The sequence below is a fragment of the Borostomias antarcticus genome (genome assembly GCF_949987555.1).
Source record: "Borostomias antarcticus genome assembly, chromosome: 16".
Classification (NCBI taxonomy): Eukaryota; Metazoa; Chordata; class Actinopteri; order Stomiiformes; family Stomiidae; genus Borostomias; species Borostomias antarcticus.
In genome coordinates, this window is record NC_140249.1 from 23326247 (window position 1) to 23348932 (window position 22686).

Sequence of the window (22686 nt, forward strand, 5' to 3'; positions counted from 1 at the left end):
CGATAGATTAGATGGTTTTTGAGGCTCCACTACAGTTCAATACGACCCACACTCTGGATAGATGTTCAACTCTTCCTACTTCAACTTCAACATGATTGCTTTAACGCAGCCACCGAGGAAGAAGCTGAAAAATCTGGCCCGTCTGTGTAATATATCAGCCCGGTAGCCGGGTATTGATGTTATCAGATAGGAGTGCTAGGAACTGTTTAGACTTGCTTCCACTTCTTCATTGGCACAAAGGGGATGATAAATCATCGGTACTGAAGGATGACGATGTGTTTACTGTGCACCGGTGTTTCATTTCCTCAACTGAAGTAACTGTGCAGCTTCCTGTCTGCGCCCATCGCATGGTAACTACATCTCAAAAGAGCTCACGCATGGTGTAGCAACGTTTTATTTTCTCACATACCTCTCTTTTCAGAGAGATAATATCCGAAACGACTCCTTAACCTGACGATAGTACAGATATCCGGAGTCACAGCTGTGTCTGAGGCTGGCTGGCTCTCTGTCTGTGTTACAGATCAAGTTTGGAAACGGAGAGTGGATCGTGGGATCGGTCCACTATGAGAAGAAGTACGAGGTCCCCTTCCCCATCATCATCCCTGCTGTTGTCGTTCCCATGCTGCTCATTATCGCCATCTCAGTCTACTGCTACAGGTACTAACACACACACACGCACATGCGCACACACACACACACACATCCTGTAGGCGTGAATACATTTTCAGCATTATTAACATTTTTAGTTTAAGTGTATGGAGCAGAATTATACAGTAGCAAAAATTAGCATCACGGCTAGTGGACATTTTCTTACCGGGAGTGAGATGATGAAATAAAAATATTTTCGGTTCATTATCCAATCACTTCACAGCTTGTTTCATTTATTCTGGTGAATATGTATGTATATAGGTACTTATTTTCACTGGTTTTTCGCTGCTGCTTGGCAGAATATTACAATACTCAACACTGCATTGCCTTGGGTCCTGAGCAATACAAGGCACGTTTATTTGTATCGCACATTTCAGCAACAAGACAATTCAAAGTGCTTTATGTGAGACATTAAAAGCATCAAGACAAAGTGCAACATGTAAAAGGTCATATAAAATGAAATGCAAAAAAAGGACATTTAAAACAAAATGCAGGAAAAATAAAATACAGGAATAAAAGTTGCAGTGTTTGAATAAATAATTATTTTATTCAATAAAAAAAGAAAAGAAAAGTCTTCAGTCTTGATTTAAAAGAACTGATGTTTGTTCCAGATATGTAATGTTCCAGATAAATACAACCTGCCGAATGTTCTCCCTTTTCTCGACGTGCTGTAATCGTACCCCAGCGAGACACCGCCGCTCGGATTTGAAAGATGGTGCATTGTGTATAAAGAACAGATGAGCTGTTCCTGGTGTTAATTTGGGATGCAGAACATGTGACTCATCTTGAAATAAGCCCGAAATCTGTGTAAATCTATCCTGATTTCTCATAGAGCTGCCCATCTGTCTCTGTGTACTGTTGTGTGCAATGTTTGTGTGCGTCTGTGTGCATGTGTACTGTATGTGTGTGTGTGCGCGTGTGTGTGTGCGTGTGTGTGTGTGTGCAGGAGGAAGAGTCAGCAGGCAGAGAGGGAGTATGAGAAAGTCAAACACCAGCTGGAGAACTTGGAGGAGAGCGTGCGAGACCGCTGCAAGAAGGAGTTCACAGGTAGGTCGTCACACACGGCCCAACACTGGGAATACACACCGTAGACCAGGCATTCCCAAACTGTGAGGCGGGCCTCCCCTGGGGGGCCCCAAAGAAATTCAGGGGAGGCGCGGAGGGATGGTTAGAAAGAAAAAAGAAGGAAAATGTTTTAAAATGTCTATGGTCTTTATGAATGAAATGTGATTTTAAAGGTCAGAAGATCTAAATAAATAATGGGAGAGATGTATCCTAAATGTGTGGATAGTGCAGAGAGAGCCTCCCCCCGCAGGCATGAATGTATTGTGCGAAAACGTCAACAACGTTAACTAGCAGCAGGTGCCACTTAGCTAACTTAGCTGTGTAACGTTATGGGCTAGCTAACGCTGCCTTGCAAAATGGACACATTTGGGGGGTTGGGGGGGCGCGGGTGTGTCACTGTTTTCAGAGGGGAGGCCCACATTGATGGAGTTTGGGAACCCATGCCGTAGACCAACACGGTGCACTGTTGCTAAAATACACGGACAAATCTTCATAAAGAGACACAGGAATACTGCAGCAGGCCTCTGCATGTATGTAATTGCAGTGTGCGAGTTATGCTGCGTTCCATTTGGCTCATGAAGTCGTGATTTACGAGATACAACTCTCAGTTTTAACTGGAACGCCACTCTCGACTTGTTTTCTCCTCTCGTGAACCCGTGCCCCTCGACCCCACCCCCAGGTCACACTGGAAGCCGTGAACAAGATGGCAGCTCCCTAAGTGAAACTTTAGTAGTACTGTTTTACTAGCATTCCGGTCTTATTTGTGTCTCATTAAATCAGTCGTATTCCCCGCCTGTTATCTGAGGACGTGTTCGCTGCCTCTTTTTTATGCGTAAAATACCGCGTAGTGAGTGCGTTGTTAACTCCTGGTTTGGCAAACCAACTCGCCACTTCCCTGCCCAAATGGAACGCAGCGTAATCGCTGTAGTTGTGCGGTTCCATTTAGACTTTGATCTACTTTATATAGGAAAGTAGTAAGTCGCCTTGAGAACTGGTTCTGGAGCCTAGTGGCCCATAGGGGAGGAGCCTGGGAGGCAGCTTGATGTCCAGGTCCACCCCCTGGACATGACGCTAGTATGTCACAGGGACTCACCCCCAATCCAACCCTTGATGCTGAGTGCCAAGCAAGGAGGCATCAGGTACCATTTTTTTTAATAGTCTTTGGTATGACTCGGCCGGGGATCGAACTCACGACCTCCCAGTCTCAGGGCGGACACTCTAACCACAAGGCCACTGAGCTGCTTTATATAGAGATACCTTGTACGGTATACTGATTTTGATTTTGACGCTTTCTTCATCCACGCCATCTCCTCCGCTCCCCCTAGACCTGATGATCGAGATGGAGGACCACACCAACGACCTGAGCGAGGGCCGCATCCCCTTCCTGGACTACAAGACCTACACCAACCGCGTCTTCTTCCTGCCCTCGAAGGACGGCGCCAACGACGTGATGATCACGGGCAAGCTGGACATCCCTGAGAACCGCAAGGCCATCGTGGCGCAGGCCCTCAACCAGTTCTCCAACCTGCTCAACAGCAAGACCTTCCTCATCAACGTGAGACCCCCCATACTGACTGAGAGGAAGTGTCCTCAGTCTCCATTCCTACCCTCTTATTGTAGTTGAGAGAAAAAGCACTTTTAGTAGCCGTACATCTGCAGTTATTGTCACCCTCAGCCAACCCTGTCATCAGCTCTGTGACATTCAAGTCCGTGCTTGTAACCTCATCATATCCGATTATTAGCCTGAGTTGATTCAGTCTACAGTTAGCTACGGTCGAAAAGGTCAAACATTTTTCATGTTCATGTCCCGCTTTGCCCCCCGCGCCCTAGTTCATCCGCACGCTGGAGGGCCGATCGGACTTCAACGCCAGGGCCAAGGTGTACTTCGCCTCCCTGCTGACGGTGGCGCTCCACGGGAAGCTGGAGTACTACACCGACATCATGCGCACCCTGCTGCTGCAGCTCATGGAGGAGTACGTCCAGAGCAAGAACCCCAAGCTCATGCTGCGCAGGTGAGAGGAACGCCGTGGCCCGCGGTCGCTAGCCTCTCCGTCGGTCGGCTGCGTTAGCTCCCCTAGCTCCAAATGTAGTCGGTTTGACTCTGGTGAACATGCTGTGGAGGGCTGCGTTAGCTCTCCTAGCTCCAAATGTAGTCGGTTTAGCTCTGGTGAACATGCCGTGGAGGGCTGCGTTAGCTCTCCTAGCTCCAAATGTAGTCGGTTTAGCTCTGGTGAACATGCTGTGGAGGGCTGCGTTAGCTCCCCTAGCTCCAAACGTAGTCGGTTTAGCTCTGGTGAACATGCTGTGGAGGTGTAGTTTAACATTTAGTCAGTTTCTCTAATCCCCTTCAGATATCTCACGTTTGTTAGCATTGTTAGCAACGCAAATAGAAGTGGATGGACTCAGTTACTCTACTCCAAGAAGTCTGGATGTGCTCCTATTAATAAATTACTAAATTGTATTATTAATAAATGTATTTGGAGGCTGTTTCTGAGCCCTATCCCCTAAACAACAAGTAGCACATTGTTATGTCCTGAATAGCTTTAGTTACAGCAATAGCTCTTCTATTCATATGACTTGGACCAGTGCCCCTCACTTCCTGCTACTGTGGGATTATCTCTGCTCCACAGCAGTGGGCTAAAAGCAGGACTCTGCCGTCGGCGTCAACCGTCAACCGTCAGACTCTGAGGAAACCGATCCATTGTAATTAACGACGGCGGCGCCACCGCTGCCGTCGACGGTAGCGTCCGACGCTAGAGAATTTCACAGGTTTTCTTGATTTTTGACGGCCAACTGCCGACACAGACAGTTGGCGTCGGAGCCGAGGGGTTAGTTGACTAGCACTGCCTGCGGTTACACAATTCCAACTGTCAACTCTGCTCAAGGTAGCGCTCTCTGAGTGGGTGTTAGGCAAGTACACGTGTAATTATCCCCCAGGGGAGAGGCTAAGTATGCCGATTATGCCATTGTGCTAACATCAGCCCCCATACGCTACACCACTCCAGGGTTTTTCCTGCATAGAGGATTTTTTGGCAGCACCCAAAGAGATTTCAGCCAGAGTCAAAGGAAAATCACCAGTGGCAAAATGTGAGAAATTTAGGATAAAAATAGCAATTAAAATCCTCTCCTAATGTGTTTGATAGCTGGTTTCAAGTGCAGCTCATCCCTCTTTCTTGCATTGTCCATGGTTTGGACCACTAGTAATCAAGATAATTAATAGACAGGTTATCAGTATCTTAAACATTTTGTCTTCATATCCATTTTGTGTCATGTCGGGAGATTTCCTGCGATTGAGAAAAGTGAGCTCTGTCAGCAAAGAATATCGGCCTATATACGCTGGTAGGCTACAAAAGAGGTTTCCCCCCAAAATTGTGTGCGCACCCCCCGCCCCCCCGCCCGCTCCCAAAGACCCATTCTGAGCCAGGAAAAACCCTGGACTCCATGCACACAACTGGCCCTTACCGTCGGTGTGCTAATGGCTGCCGGTGGGCGAGTCCACGCTAAAACGCTGAGCTGCTTCTCCTCCGCAGGTCAGAGACGGTGGTGGAGAGGATGCTGTGTAACTGGATGTCCATCTGTCTCTACCAGTTCCTCAAGGTAAGACTGTGGGAGGCTCTTAGTCTTCACGCTGTCGGTGAAGCGAATGCGTTCGCCTTTTTTATACGAGTTTCCTGCCTCTGTATGCTCACTTGTGTACGTGCAGTATAAAGTTTGTATCAGTAGTCATTGAATATGACTGGAAGTTTGAGTAATATTCTCAAAAGGTCCAAAGTTTACAGTTCGGCGCTACATTGTGGGTGGTTATTCGTCTTTTCTTTGCATATGCATGAAGTGTATACGGTACATACCGTCGCTAACGTCCGTGCGGAGCGTGGCGAACACCGTGTTCTCCGAGGCCGGTTGGTAGGAGAACGTTTTCTGAGGGAGCCGTTCTGTCCGTGTTCCTGTGTTCCAGGACTCGGCGGGCGAGCCCCTGTACAAACTGTTCCGCGCCATCAAGCACCAGATCGAGAAGGGACCCGTGGACGCGTGTGTGAAGAAGGCCAAGTACACACTTAACGACACCGGCCTTCTGGGAGACGACGTCGAGTACTGTGTCCTGGTGAGCCAGCTCCGCACACACACACACACACACACACACACACACACACACACACACAAACTGCCATCACCATGGTTACCAGTGCCACTGTGTGGGCTGCTATTGTTGGTCTGGAGAGCTTTTTTTTTCTCTGTGTTTGGTCCATCAGAAAATCGGCATAGATACCGCTGTTCATCCCTATCAATGTTTTGAATGTTTTTGAAAAACCCTTTGAGCTCTTAAACAATACACTGCCATAAACACTGTGTTATTACCCATAATGCCTTCCAAAATCAGGTCTGTCATTCGTCCTCGTTCTCAGACTGGATGTAGCGATCCCCCTGCCAGATTATTCAGCTGTTTTTCTTGGGAGTCTCCGCAGATAGAGAGGCACCCGGGGGGACAGTTATCAAATTACGCTGAATCTTAAGATCCTGCTGTGATCGATTGCACGTCGTGATTGAATTAAAGAGGAATAACAGAACGCAATTACTGTAAACAATCTCCCCCGGGGGGCGCTATCCTCGCCCATTCAGTCTTTTCCTGGTCCGGGGTTCAGGCGAGAGGCGGGGGGGGGGGGGGGGGGGGGGGCGCGTGGTGTTATGATGTCTGTCGTTCTGTCGAGCGATCAGGGCTTGTTGACGGCTCCTTCCTAGTTTCCTTGTCCGCTGGTTCCTAGTTTCCTTGTCCGCTGGTTCCTAGTTAGCCGGCCGAGCGGACGAGTCTCAAAGTCAGGTGTCGCCGCGTCCGTGCGTGCGCGCGCGTGTGTGTGTGCCGCGCCGCTTAGTTGCCGTAGCAACGCAACCTCTCCGGGCCTCGGCGGCCTTATCCTCTCGCCGCCGTCTGTCCTCTGATGCGTGTGTGTGTGTGTGCACGTGTGGTGTATTGGTGTGTGTGTGTGTGGTGTATTGGTGTGTGTGTGCACGTGTGTGTGTGTGTGTGTGTGTGTGTGTGTGTGTGTGTGTCCATCAGACCCTGCAGGTGCTGGTGCACGGGGAGGGTCCAGACATCACGCCGGTCAAGGTGCTGAACTGTGACACCATCTCCCAGGTGAAGGAGAAGATCATAGAGCAGGTGTACAAGAACCTGCCCTACTCACAGAGACCCAAGGTGGACAGCGTCACGCTGGGTAAGACTGGGAACACACACACACACACACACACACACTGGTTCACACTCGCACATTGACACACTCGGACCGGTGTACAGGAAACCACTCCACTCCCAGTAGACCCATGTTGACCAGCATCATGTCATTGGGGCTGAAATAGGGTCATTTCCCATAATTATTAGGGAATTATTATTTTATTTATTTATTTATTTATTTATTTATTTATTTATTTATTTATTTATTTATTTATTTATTTATTCATTTATTCATTTATTCATTTATTCATTTATTCATTTATTTATTTTTTTATTTTTTTATTTTTTTATATTTTATTTATTTATTTATTTATTTATTTATTTATTTATTTTTTATTTTTTATTTTATTTATTTATTTATTTATTTATTTATTTATTTTGTTTATTATTTATTTATTATTATTATTCAAAGGAATAGTTCACTCAAATATCTCGCGCCTACTCCAAAGCTCCTCGAAGTGATTTGACTCGATATCACACACGCCACTTGTTGACGCCGCCGATTGGGCGAATGAGACCTGAGAGGAATGTGAGTGTGGTTCACTCACCTGCTGTTCCTCCCCCCGACCACAGAGTGGCGCCCTGGCTCCACGGGGCAGATCCTGTCGGACCTGGACCTGACGTCCCAGACCGAGGGCAGATGGAAACGCATCAACACCCTGGCCCACTACAACGTGAGTCCACCGCACGGCACCACCTGGGTGTGCTTGGTTTAGATGAAATGGTATAATGAAACCAGCGGAACGGCCCTAAAAACGCAAACGCCGAGGTAAATCAAACCGACCTCGCGATGTATATTTCCAAGTGTTTGGGCTAGGTTGGCTAATCTACTGTACCCTGTACCTATGGACCCATCGGACTGCTGATTGAAAAACTAATGGTGGTCTTTTGGTGATCGATGATAAGAGAAAGGCAGAGTAATTGACCAGTAAATGCCCTAGTTTAGTGCACAATGGCACCGGTCACTAAATGGCATTGATTATGAATTAAGGTCCAAGACCCAGTGAAAAATGTCTGACCTTCAATGACAGTGTATTGAGCTGTCTAAAAAATGGGCGCGTGTCGTGTGTGTGTGTGTGTGTGTGTGTGTGTGTGTGTGTGTGTGTGTGTGTGTGTGTGTGTGTGTGTGTGTGTGTGTGTGTGTGTGTGTGTGTGTGTGTGTGTGTGTGTGTGTGTGTGTTTTCAGGTGAGAGATAATGCCACGCTGGTGCTGTCCAGTGTTCTCCACACACAGCAGAACTTCGTCCAGAACCAGGACAGCCATGAGGAGAGTACGTATTCTCCTCAACCCGGTTCCCTCAAACATTCATGGTTTATATCTCAGCAAAGATCCTGGATCGGAAGTTGGGGGCAAATCCAGGAAGTTGATTTTTTAGCTTCTCTCTTAGCCTCTCTTAGCTTCTCTCTCTCTCTCTTTCTCTCTCTCTCTCTCTCTCTCTCTCTCCCTCTCCCTCTCCCTCTCTCTCTCTCTCTCTCTCTCTCTCTCTCAGTAAAGCTTCCATAAACTGCTTTCTCCTCTTCCACTCGCTAAACGGTAAATAAACTGCACTTATATAGCGCTTTTATCCAAAACGCTTCACAATGAAGGCCTCTCATTCACCCGTTCACACACACACACCAATGGCGGCAGCTGCCGTGCAAGGTGCCTGCTCATTGGGAGCAATTTGGGGCTCAGCGTCTTTGCCCAAGGACACATCAACATCAGGAGGAGCCGGGATTCGAACCGCCGACCCCTACGATCGCCGGACGACCCCGCTCTACCTCCTGAGCTAAAGCCGGCCCCTTATTGCGTGATATCTATCGTATGACCTGTAGTACACGCTACCGGACGCTGCTGGGCTGAGTTTCCCAGAGGCATCGTAGCGCTACGTTCATCGTAAGCTACGGCGTTCATCGTAGCGCTACGATGCCTCTGGGAAACTCAGCCCTGGTTTCCTACTGTGAGGTGATTGTGACCGGGTTATCGTCTGCCCCGGCTCTAGGGAACGCCCTGCTGGACGATGACAAGGTCTTCCACCTGGTGAGACCGGCGGACGAGCTGGACGAGATCAAGTCCAAGAGGGGCAGCATCAAGGACAAGTCCATGACCAAAGCCATCACGGAGATCTATCTGACCCGCCTGCTCTCTGTCAAGGTAGGTGTTATATCTGTTCTGAGATCAGCCCGGTGGTTGGTTTGCGGGGGTGTTCTCTGTCAAGGTAGTTGTTCTATCTGTTCTGAGATCAGCCCGGTGGTTGGTTTGCGGCTGCTCTCTGTCAAGGTAGGTCTTCCATCTGTTCTGAGATCAGCCCGGTGGTTGGTTTGCGGGTGTTCTCTGTCAAGGTAGGTCTTCCATCTGTTCTGAGATCAGCCCGGTGGTTGGTTTGCGGGGTTGTTCTCTGTCAAGGTAGGTCTTCCATCTGTTCTGAGATCAGCCCGGTGGTTGGTTTGCGGGTGCAGGGTTCGACTCCCACTGCTCACGTTGTGACTGGGTGTCAAGGTGTCCAGAGGCAGTTGGCATCCGCTCTACCACTCTTCCCCATCTCACACTGTGTGTGTGTGTGTGTGTGTGTGTGTGTGTGTGTGTGTGTGTGTGTGTGTGTGTGTGTGTGTCTCCAGGGCACGCTGCAGCAGTTCGTGGACGACTTCTTCCGCAGCGTGCTGTGCTCCGGGGCCGTGGTTCCGCCCGCCATCAAGTACTTCTTCGACTTCCTGGACGAGCAGGCGCTGAAACACGACAACGTGGACGAGGAGACCATCCACATCTGGAAGACTAACAGGTGCCCAACACACACACACACACGCGCGCAACACACACACACACACACGCGCGCGAGATTCGCTCGTACAGGAGAAACATGATTCATACGTGCGTTTTAATCCAGCCGTGCGTTTAAACACACACACACTCGTGCGCCCTGACACTCACGTCTGAGGGAGAATCAAAGCATCTTAAGACGTTCATCGACTGAATACAAATGAACACGCCCACCTCGTTTGCATTGGCACTCTCCCTGCTCCCGCGTGACAGTTAAAGCGCATAAATTAGCATAAATTAGCATCGAGCACTCAAGCGTCACAGACAACGAGCCGTCCATACAGTCAGCGGTTGAAGTACAAGTCGGGTGTGCGAGACGAGCGATATCTGTATTTTCTCCACGCAGCCGAGGCGGCTGGATTAAACGCACGTATGAATCATGCGCGCATCACGACCGGCAAACACGCTAATTACACCCGCTGGCAAATTTTCACGGTACTAGAAGGTTCGCTTGTTTTGTTTGTCCCCCCCCCCCCCCTCCTCGGTCTTGCCGGGTGGCACGTTTACGCGGGAGGAATTCCTAGTCCTCTCTGGTCAGAGGTTTTATTAGATTTTTATTTAACCTTTATTTAACCAGGCAAATCATTAAGAAGAAATTCTTATTTACAGTGATGGTCTGGCAAAAAGCACGAGCTTCTTGAGGGAGGGGGGGGAGGGGACTGTGAAAGAAAAATCTAGTTTAAGGACAACGGCAACAACCACAACAGTACAGACAGCATAGAAAGACAACAGTACAGACACACAGCATAGAAAGACAACAGTACAGACACACAGCATAGAAAGACAACAGTACAGACAGGCAGCATAGAAAGACAACAGTACAGACACACAGCATAGAAAGACAACAGTACAGACAGACAGCATAGAAAGACAACAGTACAGACACACAGCATAGAAAGACAACAGTACAGACACACAGCATAGAAAGACAACAGTACAGACACACAGCATAGAAAGACCACAGTACAGACACACAGCATAGAAAGACAACAGTACAGACAGGCCGCATAGAAAGACAACAGTACAGACACACAGCATAGAAAGACAACAGTACAGACAGACAGCATAGAAAGACAACAGTACAGACAGGCAGCATAGAAAGACAACAGTACAGACAGACAGCATAGAAAGACAACAGTACAGACAGGCAGCCGAGAAAGACAACAGTACAGACACAGCATAGAAAGACAACAGTACAGACAGGCAGCATAGAAAGACAACAGTACAGACAGGCAGCATAGAAAGACAACAGTACAGACAGACAGCATAGAAAGACAACAGTACAGACAGGCAGCATAGAAAGACAACAGTACAGACACACAGCATAGAAAGACAACAGTACAGACAGACAGCATAGAAAGACAACAGTACAGACAGACAGCATAGAAAGACAACAGTACAGACAGGCAGCATAGAAAGACAACAGTACAGACAGGCAGCATAGAAAGACAACAGTACAGACAGACAGCATAGAAAGACAACAGTACAGACACACAGCATAGAAAGACAACAGTACAGACACACAGCATAGAAAGACAACAGTACAGACAGGCAGCATAGAAAGACAACAGCACAGACAGACAGCATAGAAAGACAACAGTACTGACAGGCAGCATAGAAAGACAACAGTACAGACAGACAGCATAGAAAGACAACAGTACAGACAGACAGCATAGAAAGAACAGTACAGACAGGCAGCATAGAAAGAACAGTACAGACAGGCAGCATAGAAAGACAACAGTACAGACAGGCAGCATAGAAAGACAACAGTACAGACACACAGCATAGAAAGACAACAGTACAGACAGGCAGCATAGAAAGACAACAGTACAGACACACAGCATAGAAAGACAACAGTACAGACAGGCAGCATAGAAAGACAACAGTACAGACAGGCAGCATAGAAAGACAAGAGTACAGACAGACAGCATAGAAAGACAACAGTACAGACAGGCAGCATAGAAAGACAACAGCAGACATCCAAACGTAAAGACATATGTTCTACTTGCAGCACACGTATCAGTAGGACACAAGCATTACGACAGGCAGGCTACATGCATCACACGTCAGGCACGGAACCAGAGGTGTAGCGCTGTTGGAAGAAGTGTGTGTGAGGGGAATGACAACGAGCCGACTTGTTTTCTGAAGTGTTCATTAAGAACGCCGTCGTTCTGTCGTAAGGCTAGTTAGTGTTTGAAAGGTGAACGTTAGTCGAGCATGACTAATCTCTGCCTTGATTAATATGGTCAGCGTGGAGTTTTACTGCAGCGTAAGTGCTTTATCAGTAGGCTAACACACATTAGCATACCGTACTTTCATAGCCGGTAGAAGTAGCCGAAGTTAAGAAAGTCTCAAATTTATTGAATATTTGTAGGCCTACAACAGACATACCCTCAAGATGTGATGCATTTAAATATGATGTTTAAGAAATGTATTCACAACATATTTAAGTTGTCAACCCTGGCCATACACTGATGACTGAAGGTATCAATCAATCAATCAATCAATCAAAGCTTTATTTGTATAGCGCATTGCATACCCAGAGGCAACACAATGCGCTTTACAGAGAACAAGGGAGGTGGGCATACGACCCACTCTCTACACTCTATACAATATGTGCACCAAATTCCCGGCAGCATCTGAGATGGGCTGACAGCCAGTGTCTCTCCCTCTCTCCTCGGCTCCAGTCTGCCTCTGAGGTTCTGGGTGAACATCCTGAAGAACCCCCACTTCATCTTCGACGTCCACGTGACGGAGGTGGCGGACGCCTCCCTGTCCGTCATCGCCCAGACCTTCATGGACGCCTGCACCAAAAGCGAGCACAAACTCAGCCGGGTGAGTTGGTGGGTGGGTGTGGTCTAAGCGGAGGGGGGTGGGGTCTAAGTTGAGGGGGGTGGGATCTAAGCGGAGAGGGGTGGGGTCTAAGCAGAGGGGGGTTGGGTCTAAGCGGGGGGGTGGGGTTTAAGTGGAGGGGGGTGGGCTCTAAGTTGAGGGGGGTGGGGTCTAAGTGGAAGGGGTGGGGTCTAAGCGGAGGGGGCTCTGTGATATTTCCTTATATGGTCTGACCCTACAAGGAGTGAGAGCATACAAACAATGGGCCTCATTCATATGAACCAAGTTAAGAATTTCCTAAGAAGCATTTCGTCTTAAACTACACTCACCACCATTTCCAAGAAGATTACGGCATTCACCAATGTTCTCGCATGTGGGAACGTTCAGTGAACGAGTAGGTTAATATTATACTCATCCAGCGGTTTACGAACACGTCGTGAACCAGACAGGAGCTTTCTTTAGAAACGTTCTTAGGAAGAAATGTGAGAACAGAAGATAGTGGTGAATGAGGCCCATGTCCACTCCATTAAACATGTCCACTCCATTAAACATGTCCACTCCTTTCTCTACTCAGGACTCCCCAAGTAACAAACTACTCTATGCAAAGGAGATCTCCACATACAAGAAGATGGTGGATGAGTAAGTCTCTCGTCAACAGTTTTTACCGCTCCGATCTGTCTGCTTTGACTTCTGCTGACAGTATACATCATTTAAGCCTTGTCAGTATTGGATGTATGTAGTGAATGTATGTTGAAGCTATAACTCCTGAGAGGGTGTGGCCAATATACCACGGGTGGTGCTGCGGTCACAGGCACGAGGCTGACCATAGGTTATCTCTTATTACACGGCTACTTACAACGACATTATTACACAGAGACAAAATATTGATTAAAACATATTTAATTTTGTTCATTATAAATTCTTGTTCACAAAGAAATGATCTGGCTTCGGCTACGAGTCCCAGCAACGCGTCCCTAGCGACGCAATATTGGTGGTTTTCGAAAAGCCAACTGTCATGTTTAGAATGTTCAGCAACGTTCAGATAACCTCCAACTGTCATGTTTAGAATGTTCAGCAACGTTCAGATAACCTCCAACTGTCGTCCGTAGACATATAATGTGTTGCCCTTGGCAGCGGGGATTACTGCTCCAAGCCGGTGAATTATCGAGAAATAATTCACCGCTAGAATGCGCAATTGTCCAATCAGAAGAGAGTCGTGTAATAAAGAGTGATAATCAGCTTATCTGTCTCTCAAATTGAAATCAATTGATTGGAGGTGTTTGTAGAATTTGGTGGCTCTTTTTTTTCTGTCCAAGTTGTGCCCTGCATGTATTATTGGCTGTGTGTCTCTGTGTGAACTTCACTACCATATAACAATTGGCTCTGTTAGCCTACAGAATTTAGATCCAAATTTTGGATCAGGTCTAATTGGAATATCAATTGAAATTTTTCTTTTGATGGTGTAAAAAGGCCTTCTCGCCTTCTCTTTCGGCTTATTCACAGCTCAGAATATTCTCATTTTCTCTCTCTCTCTCTCGCTCTGTGCGTGTGTGTGCGTGTGTGTGCGTGTGTGTGCGTGTGTGTGTGCGTGTGTGTGCGTGCGTGTGTGTAGTTACTACAAGGGCATCAGGCAGATGATCCCAGTGAGCGACCAGGACATGAACACACACCTGGCTGAAGTGTCACGGGTAAATAAGCCCCCTCAGTCCCCTTCATTCATCAAGCTGTTATACTGCTGTATTTCATATAGTTTTCCAATTCTGCTCCATGACGGTTCGTATAAAGACCTTATATTTCATGAAGCCAGTGACATGGACTCATTTACTCTGCTCTTAGCTGGTTTTGAGATTGTACTCTGTGTCTCTCCCCCCAGTCTCACACTGACAAACTCAACACACAAGTGGCTCTGCATCAGCTGTATCAGTATGCAAGTAAATACTATGACGGGGTAAGAATCTGATCTCTCTGTCTCTCTCTGTCTCTCTCCATCTCTCTGTAGAGAACACAACATCACACTCAAAAGCTTTCCAAAACTTTATATTTCCACATTCCGCTACCCGTGTTAAAGTTGATTGTGAAGGATTTTAATTGAAAGCTGCTCTCTGGTGCTTGAAACGGAAAATTGCCCAGGGAGTCGATTTTTTTTTTTTCTTCCTTAAGCCTCCGTCCGTCATGTATCGGCTCTTGAAGCTGCAAAACAGCGTAAACAAAGACTAATGAAGGAGCTGGGTAAACAAATAGGCTTGTCACTCTCCCGGGGGGCGGAGCTCAAACACTGATGAAAACACGCCGCTGTGACTGCTGATCCAACGGCGTGTGGACGAGGGATGGAATAGACCTGTCTTGCTCACAGAGGGGGGGGGCTCTGTGTGGCCCAGGTGTTGACACGGTGACAGATCAGGACATCACCGTGATGGAACGGTGTCACGTAACACGCCGCGGATACACGGCGTTGCTGTTGACACGACGGCGATGTGACGGGTGACGGATGAACGTCTTCTCTGTTACCGTGACATAAACCTGTCACGGAGATGACACGGATCTGGAATAATATAGACCACACAGTACAAACACACACACACACATACCACACAGTGATGTCCCATGACGATGCCGTGACCTTGATGTGACCCCTATCCTCTCCCCCAGATCATAGCCTCCCTGGAAGAGGACCCGGCTGCCCAGAGCAAGCAGCTGACCCTCCGGCTGCAGCAGATAGCCGCGGCGCTGGAGCACAAAGTGACGGATCTCTAACCCACTGGATGGACGAAGGGAGGGAGCGAGGGAAGGAGGGAGGGAGGGGAGTGGTACGGTGCTTCCAGTGTCCATAGGGGCTTCTTTCTCCTGACATTTACGTTAACGGGTTTAACCTAGCTAGCCTACAGTCTGGGAAGAGCTCCGGTTAGACAGTAGGGAACACTGAAATTAGAAAATACAGAGAGAGAGAGAGAGAGAGAGAGGATGGTGGGTTACGTCTATGGTACAGTAATGGGTACGGTACACTGTAAAGCTGAAGTAGGTGAGTGTTCCCACAATGCTACAGGATGGCGAGCTCTGAGACTGAAGCCGCTGTGGTGACCGCTGGCGCCAGAGATAATCAGATGTTCAATTTTTTTCCTGTGTAGAAAGGTTTTAAGAATTGTATTCTATATTTTTTTTTATCGTGCAGTCTTCACGCGAAAAGCTTTATAAGGACAGTTTATCTTTTTAAATGGACCGACCAGTGATGTGTGGATAGTGTTTTTAATTGTCTGTGTGTGTGTGTGTTTGTGTGTGCCTGTGCACACGTGTGCGTGCGTGCGTGTGTGTGTGTGTGTGCCTGTGCATGTGTGCGCGCGCACGTGTACAGACGTGGACGCCTATTGTCGGGCCAGAGGGCGAAGGGACGCCCTGTCTGTCATTTTAATCTCCTCTTCTCACCCAGGAGCTCGGCTCCCTCTGAGCGGTTTGACAAGAGACCAAAGGGTCACGACCGGGAGGGCTGACTAACAATGCGTAGGCTCCTGGAAATGACAGGATTGTCAATTATTGACTTTTCCAGAATGTTTGGATTTTTTTTTCTCTTTTTTTTTTTTCCCCCCCTGTTGATTCACTTTGTATTTGAGCTCAGTGACTACGAGTAGCTGCTGAAATCAATAGTACGATAATGTCCCTCTCGAGTGTTACATTGCCATAGCCTACATTCCACTGGAACTTAAGCACAGAAATAATGTTTTAGAGCGGGCACTGTAAAAGAAAGGGGTTTTATTTACTGGCTATGGTACTTTTAACCACTTTAGTCAGTTTAGGTGTCCAACGGTGGTTTTTATATGTAGTTTTTATCTTTTGAAGCTTTAATGTTAGTTGCTCTTCAAGTGGAACTGGTGTGAGAGGAACATTTTTATTCAGATGAATATTTATCCCTGACGGACCCAGTCTCTGCAACACGTTTGCACGGCCCTGCAATAACTCCAGAATATCAGAAGTGGAAATATTTTATTGAGCATTTATTGTACTGTTCACCACGTCATCTACAGTAGCAATGCCGCAATATATAATTGAGAGAATCCACATTCTCACAGTATATTTAACTACAGTACGTAATTAATATCATCATAGTACTCGTACTCTACATAGTAGATCTGTTGGTGTTTTGATTAATGTAGTGCCATATGCCATGTGTTGAATCCAATTTGTTTAAAAAGCATTTCCTGCTGTCTTGTTACTCTTGGCTCTTGTCACTGAATTGTGATGCTTCTGGTACTAAGTTGGTACGTTATTATGAACAACTATCATTATAATTGCTTTAGTAGTTGCGTATGATGTTACGACAGGTTCGATTATGTACATAGTCTTTCATTGCAATATCGATAGAAAATGTCATAGTTTAAGCTCATAGATCTGGTGGAGATGGATGGTGACTTGATTTGTTCATTATATTTGGCCATTTCTGTCACACTAATTGCGTTGCATCCCATTCCATAGTGGTTTGTGGTGTCAGATCACTGCCTCAGATTCAACCAAGGGCATAGGCTCCCTGTATCTGGATATTCAACCATAGGCTCCCTGTATCTGGATATTCAACCATAGGCTCCCTGTATCTGGATATTCAACCATAGGCTCTCTGTATCTGGATATTCAACCATAGGCTCCCTCTATCTGGATATTCAACCATAGGCTCCCTGTATCTGGATATTCAACCATAGGCTCCCTCTATCTGGATATTCAACCATAGGCCCCCTGTATCTGGATATTCAACCATAGGCTCCCTGTATCTGGATATTTAACCATAGGCTCCCTGTATCTGGATATTCAACCATAGGCTCTCTGTATCTGGATATTCAACCATAGGCTCCCTCTATCTGGATATTCAACCATAGGCTCTCTGTATCTGGATATTCAACCATAGGCTCCCTGTATCTGGATATTCAACCATAGGCTCCCTGTATCTGGATATTCAACCATAGGCTCCCTGTATCTGGATATTCAACCATAGGCTCCCTCTATCTGGATATTCAACCATAGGCTCCCTGTATCTGGATATTCAACCATAGGCTCCCTGTATCTGGCCGTGGCCTGGGTGTAGTGACACATACCATCATGCTAGTGACTCCTGCCTGCCTGCCTGCGTCATGGCACGCTAACATCCGGGTCAAGCGGCACTGTTGGCACCGCCTGCTCAGTACAGATCGGAGTGTCACTCTGCATAATGGAATCAGCGGGGGTTGCTTTTGATCTCAATTGCATAAAAACTGTGCAGGCTCCATCCTCATCACAGCCTTCGCTGTTTACTGCAGATTCCACTCCTGAAAGAGGGATGCAAAAGATTCTTTCAGCCTTTGTTTAACCAAAACGTGCCTTAGAAATAACTATCTTTTTCTTTTTTTCCGTATTCTATTGGTATAGGTGTTTCTGGCGATTTATAGTAATAGAGACACAGCAATGTATTCTTGTGATATTTGTGTGCTGTCAAAAATACTAGGACTTCGCTGCAGCCGTGGTGTGCCAAGGGGCTGATATTTCATTATGATTTCTATGTTTGCAGTTTTGATGTGCACAATTAAGTTTGGGTGTCTGTGGTGTGTGCTTAGTAGGACTAGATGACAGCCCAACAAGTCCCTGTGACCAACCGTATACGGTTTCCCCCCTTTAAATTGTTTGGCATTCCTAAATTAGTCTTAAAGCGAAAAAGGTAACATCAAATGTAGAATATTGTATTGAGTATAGCGCAAATTTGTTCCAATGGTGTATTGTTTGCCCCGTGTTTCAATGCTGTTCCATTGTGTGTATGAAAAATGACTGTATCTATACTCGACAATTACCTTTCTTACTGCTGTGCAGTTATTTTAATTTCCTTTCGTCTCCTATAACATATAGGCTACAGTACCTTTGTAAAGACATGTTGAAATACTGTATTCTAACTGTATACTCCTATGCATTAAGTCCTGGGGAAAAAAAACCTGTTCGTTGTGCCGTTGTCGAGACATTTCCTTTCCTTGTGAATGTGCTGTGACTCTGAGAAAGTGGGACAGTGAGATTTAGTGCAGGACTTTGATGGAAGCCCCGTCCCGTCCAGCCGAGCTCAGAGGAAATCGATCGCACCTGATCTGTTTGTTCTGGATTATTCTCTTTCTCAGAGGCGTGGAAGGAGATTACACACAGATTGCATCACGCGCTCTCCTCCATGAATAAACTTCTCAGAGACATCAATGCCCTCTGTGTCTTATTGTGTCCTCAGAGACATCAATGCCCTCTGTGTCTTATTGTGTCCTTCTCAGAGACATCAATGCCCTCTGTGTCTTATTGTGTCCTTCTCAGAGACATCAATGCCCTCTGTGTCTTATTGTGTCCATGACCTTGATGTGCGTGGACAAGGTGTCTTACTGACTCAACAGGCTTTAATCATAGGCTATAGGATGTCTATAACTGGAATTATCCCCCCAGGGCTATGGGTGCTTATATATTTGTCATTTCCCTTCAAATAGCTGATAAAACATTGTGAATTCTGTACAGACTCCAGACTAATAACATTTTCATAACTTTGTAATCATTTGATAAAAGACGGATGTTCCACACACACAGTTCCAGATAAATTTGTATTTTTTAATTTCTACACTCCACTCAAATCATGAGGAGCAGCAGATACTATCATTATACTAGCAGTAACAACAAAGATACAATAAAGACTGTGTTCTGAGTTTATAATGTAAACAGCTCCAAAGTGTATTGAGGCCTCCGGTTAGGACTAGAATTTGCTGTGAAAACATTAATTTAAACCCCAACAGCTAAGAATAAGTTTGGGAGGAGAAAGATGAAAGACAAAAGTTGCCTCATGTGGTTGCTTCACACACTTCCAAGCAACGGGTTATCTAAGAGCCCCGGTTATCCTCGGAGGCCCAGAACTGCTCAGAGATTCAGCTGATACTGTAACTTCAAGGGCTGCAGCCAAAGATTACGCTTCATGATCACAAACCGACGCTATACACTTTCACCATCACTGATAAGTCCCACTTCTAAAGTTTAATATATTTGAGATAGCTGATAGCAGCTGAGATGTGGAACAGTATTTGGGGGTGCGTGGGACGTGCAAGCACAGTATTTGGGATTACCATGCATCCCCACCTCTTGCAGCTTGAATGGCACAACACTGCACTGTATCCCAGATTCAATAAGAGGATGTTTTTCTCTAAGCCTCTTTGCAACGTGTCTTGTTCCAGAGAGGCAAGTCAGATTGACACGCTCCTGTCCCCGCGTCCCCCGACTCCCACGCACAGGACAGCGGTGAGCCAGGCAGACACGCTCCTGTCCCCGCGTCCCCCGACTCCCACGCACAGGACAGCGGTGAGCCAGGCAGACACGCTCCTGTCCCCGCGTCCCCCGACTCCCACGCACAGGACAGCGGTGAGCCAGGCAGACACGCTCCTGTCCCCGCGTCCCCCGACTCCCACGCACAAGACAGCGGTGAGCCAGGCAGACACGCTCCTGTCCCCGCGTCCCCCGACTCCCACGCACAAGACAGCGGTGAGCCAGGCAGACACGCTCCTGTCCCCGCGTCCCCCGACTCCCACGCACAAGACAGCGGTGAGCCAGGCAGACACGCTCCTGTCCCCGCGTCCCCCGACTCCCACGCACAGGACAGCGGTGAGCCAGGCAGCCTGTCCCCCGACTCCCACGCACAGGACAGCGGTGAGCCAGGCAGACACGCTCCTGTCCCCGCGTCCCCCGACTCCCACGCACAGGACAGCGGTGAGCCAGGCAGCCTGTCCCCCTTCCCCCGACTCCCACGCACAGGACAGCGGTGAGCCAGGCAGACACGCTCCTGTCCCCGCGTCCCCCGACTCCCACGCACAGGACAGCGGTGAGCCAGGCAGCCAGTCCCTCCGCACGGCAGCGGGATTTATGTGTTTACCCGCAGTCATGTTTCACCGCCACATGTTCCATGCATCATGAGATTTGTCTTTGATTCACTGGGCCCGTGTGTGTGTGTGTGTGTGTGTGTGTGTGTGTGTGTGTGCGTGCGTGCGTGGGAGGGGGGGGGGGGGCGACCTTGGTAGAAGGAAAACAAACGGGTGCCGCGCAGAGTCAATCCAGAAGAATAATGCCGGCTCTGACCAGATTTGGGATTGATGGTCCGGGGGTGTTGGCCTACATCCCCGGGGTACCGTCTCTATAATAGGCTGGAGGAGGTGCTGTCTCTATAATAGGCTGGAGGAGGTGCTGTCTCTATAATAGGCTGGAGGAGGTGCTGTCTCTATAATAGGCTGGAGGAGGTGCTGTTTCACTTAACTGTCTTGTTATTCCATGGTCGCAGAAACATGTGGGCTGCATCACATGGTCCTAATTGGGTTTCATATAAACCCCCACTCACTGGCCTATATAGTGAAGTGGCCTAGTGGCGTCATTTCAGCAACAGGCAAGGTAGTATGGCGAGGAGCATGATGGGAAGGGAGGATGAAGGGGGCGTGTCCCCCCCTTGGTGGGGAATTTTTGCCCAATCAGTTGTGCTGTAGTCAATTTTGGTGAGTTATTTCAATACAATTCACTTATATGACATTTAAGTAACATGAACAAAGAGACAACTACGCTATGCAACAAAATACCATAACCACTCTACTGCTGTAGTTGCAAGTAAACTGGTTTATCAGAGCCAGTTATCCATGGGTAAGGTCTTGATGATGAACTATATTATTTTCCTTGCCATTGAGTTAATTTGTCTTACTGTATGTAGGCTATGGTTTTAAGGTGTGTTCAACAGAATGTAGTAAACACGTTCACAAAAATGATAGTTTATAGCCTAATCTGCACTGTTATAGACAATAATAAGACCCTTGAGGTCTTATATTTTAAAATGAAAGGTTATGAGTGCTGCAAAATGCTTTATTAAAAAAACACACACAAAACAAGTGCCTATGCTGTATATATTACGAATTTTCATGAGGCTGAGTGAGTAGTCTAGCCTAATCCTTGGTGAGTAGGCCTACAGTATCAATCAATCAATCAATCAATCAATCAATCAATCAATCAATCAATCAATCAATCAAAGCTTTATTTGTATAGCGCATTTCATACCCAGAGGCAACACAATGCGCTTTACAGAGAACAAGGGAGGAGGGCATACGACCCACCCCTACATATTCCAGAGGGAAGCAAAAAAAACAGTATCACCCGGGGGCCAGATAAGTGAGCTGTAAAAATTCTTCCCTGACCCCTCTCAACAAGGCGATCGAGCAAGCTCCTGGATTATGTTTGTCTACCGGCTAAGAACATTTATAAAGCAATACATTACATTAAATTACATTTCAGAGTGAGAGAGGCTCTCGACAGTAGACAAACACGCGTGCACGAGGGCGCGTGCCAACGGTCTGCAAGTTTGCGCCGCGCGCGCAAACATTGTTGCCGGAAGTGTGTCATAGAAACAGCCAGAAGGTTGACCAATGGAACTGCATGTTCTGATGATTAGACCAATCATATTACATGTGGGCGGGTGCAGTTACACTCACCGCAGCTAGCTAGCCCTGGCTGAATGGACTGAATATGAACTGGATTGAATATGTAACTGCTTTTTTCATTATTAATCTGTGTTCGTGAACCAGGTTAAACCCAGGATAAATAGAGTAGCTAACTACGGACCTCAAGCAGTCTCGTTATCATGCCCCGCCCCCTGTTAGCTGCTCAGCTAACGTTAGCATGCTAGCTAGCATGGGAGGAGATGATGGACCTGTCATCTGAAAACAACCACCGTCTGAATTGAAGGTAACATTAGAGGATAGCTATATAATTGTGCCAATAATCACGTAAACTAACCATAGAGCTTCGTCACGTGTGTTAGCTCTGTATGCAGCTATCAAGCTAGCTAGCGTTAGCAATGTTAGCATGCCAACCCCACGACTGATCTTGTTTGGAGGAGGTCCCTCCATCATCTTTGCTTGCAGTTGACTATGTAGCTACCTTGCCACCAAATTCTTGTTTACATGCTATCATAATAGCTCAGTCAGTGTATATACGTAGCCTATGTAAAGATGTAAAGTTATGTCAGCCAATTGTGTCCTTGTCATCCAGCTATCTGGTTGTGCCTGACATGTATTTTGTCTTTTATCATCCAGAGGCCATTACAAGCAACTGTGTCATTGCTGCAGTC

At 47.1% G+C, this 22686-nt stretch overlaps 1 protein-coding gene across 1 annotated transcript in view; it reads left to right on the forward strand.

The window, feature by feature from the left end:
* The window catches only part of plxnb2b (plexin b2b), an 83296-nt gene extending 67954 nt beyond the window's left edge, over positions 1-15342 (forward strand). The window contains exons 21-36 of the mRNA XM_084450734.1: positions 521-657; positions 1595-1695; positions 3039-3268; positions 3544-3725; positions 5244-5310; positions 5669-5815; positions 6767-6923; positions 7514-7614; positions 8127-8211; positions 8923-9074; positions 9539-9699; positions 12425-12572; positions 13144-13208; positions 14182-14257; positions 14443-14517; positions 15219-15342. Of these exons, the coding sequence (XP_084306860.1) occupies positions 521-657; positions 1595-1695; positions 3039-3268; positions 3544-3725; positions 5244-5310; positions 5669-5815; positions 6767-6923; positions 7514-7614; positions 8127-8211; positions 8923-9074; positions 9539-9699; positions 12425-12572; positions 13144-13208; positions 14182-14257; positions 14443-14517; positions 15219-15323 (1989 nt within the window). The 3' untranslated portion in view covers positions 15324-15342. The remainder of the gene's footprint in view (positions 1-520; positions 658-1594; positions 1696-3038; positions 3269-3543; positions 3726-5243; positions 5311-5668; positions 5816-6766; positions 6924-7513; positions 7615-8126; positions 8212-8922; positions 9075-9538; positions 9700-12424; positions 12573-13143; positions 13209-14181; positions 14258-14442; positions 14518-15218) is intronic.
* Positions 15343-22686: the final 7344 nt, after the last annotated feature.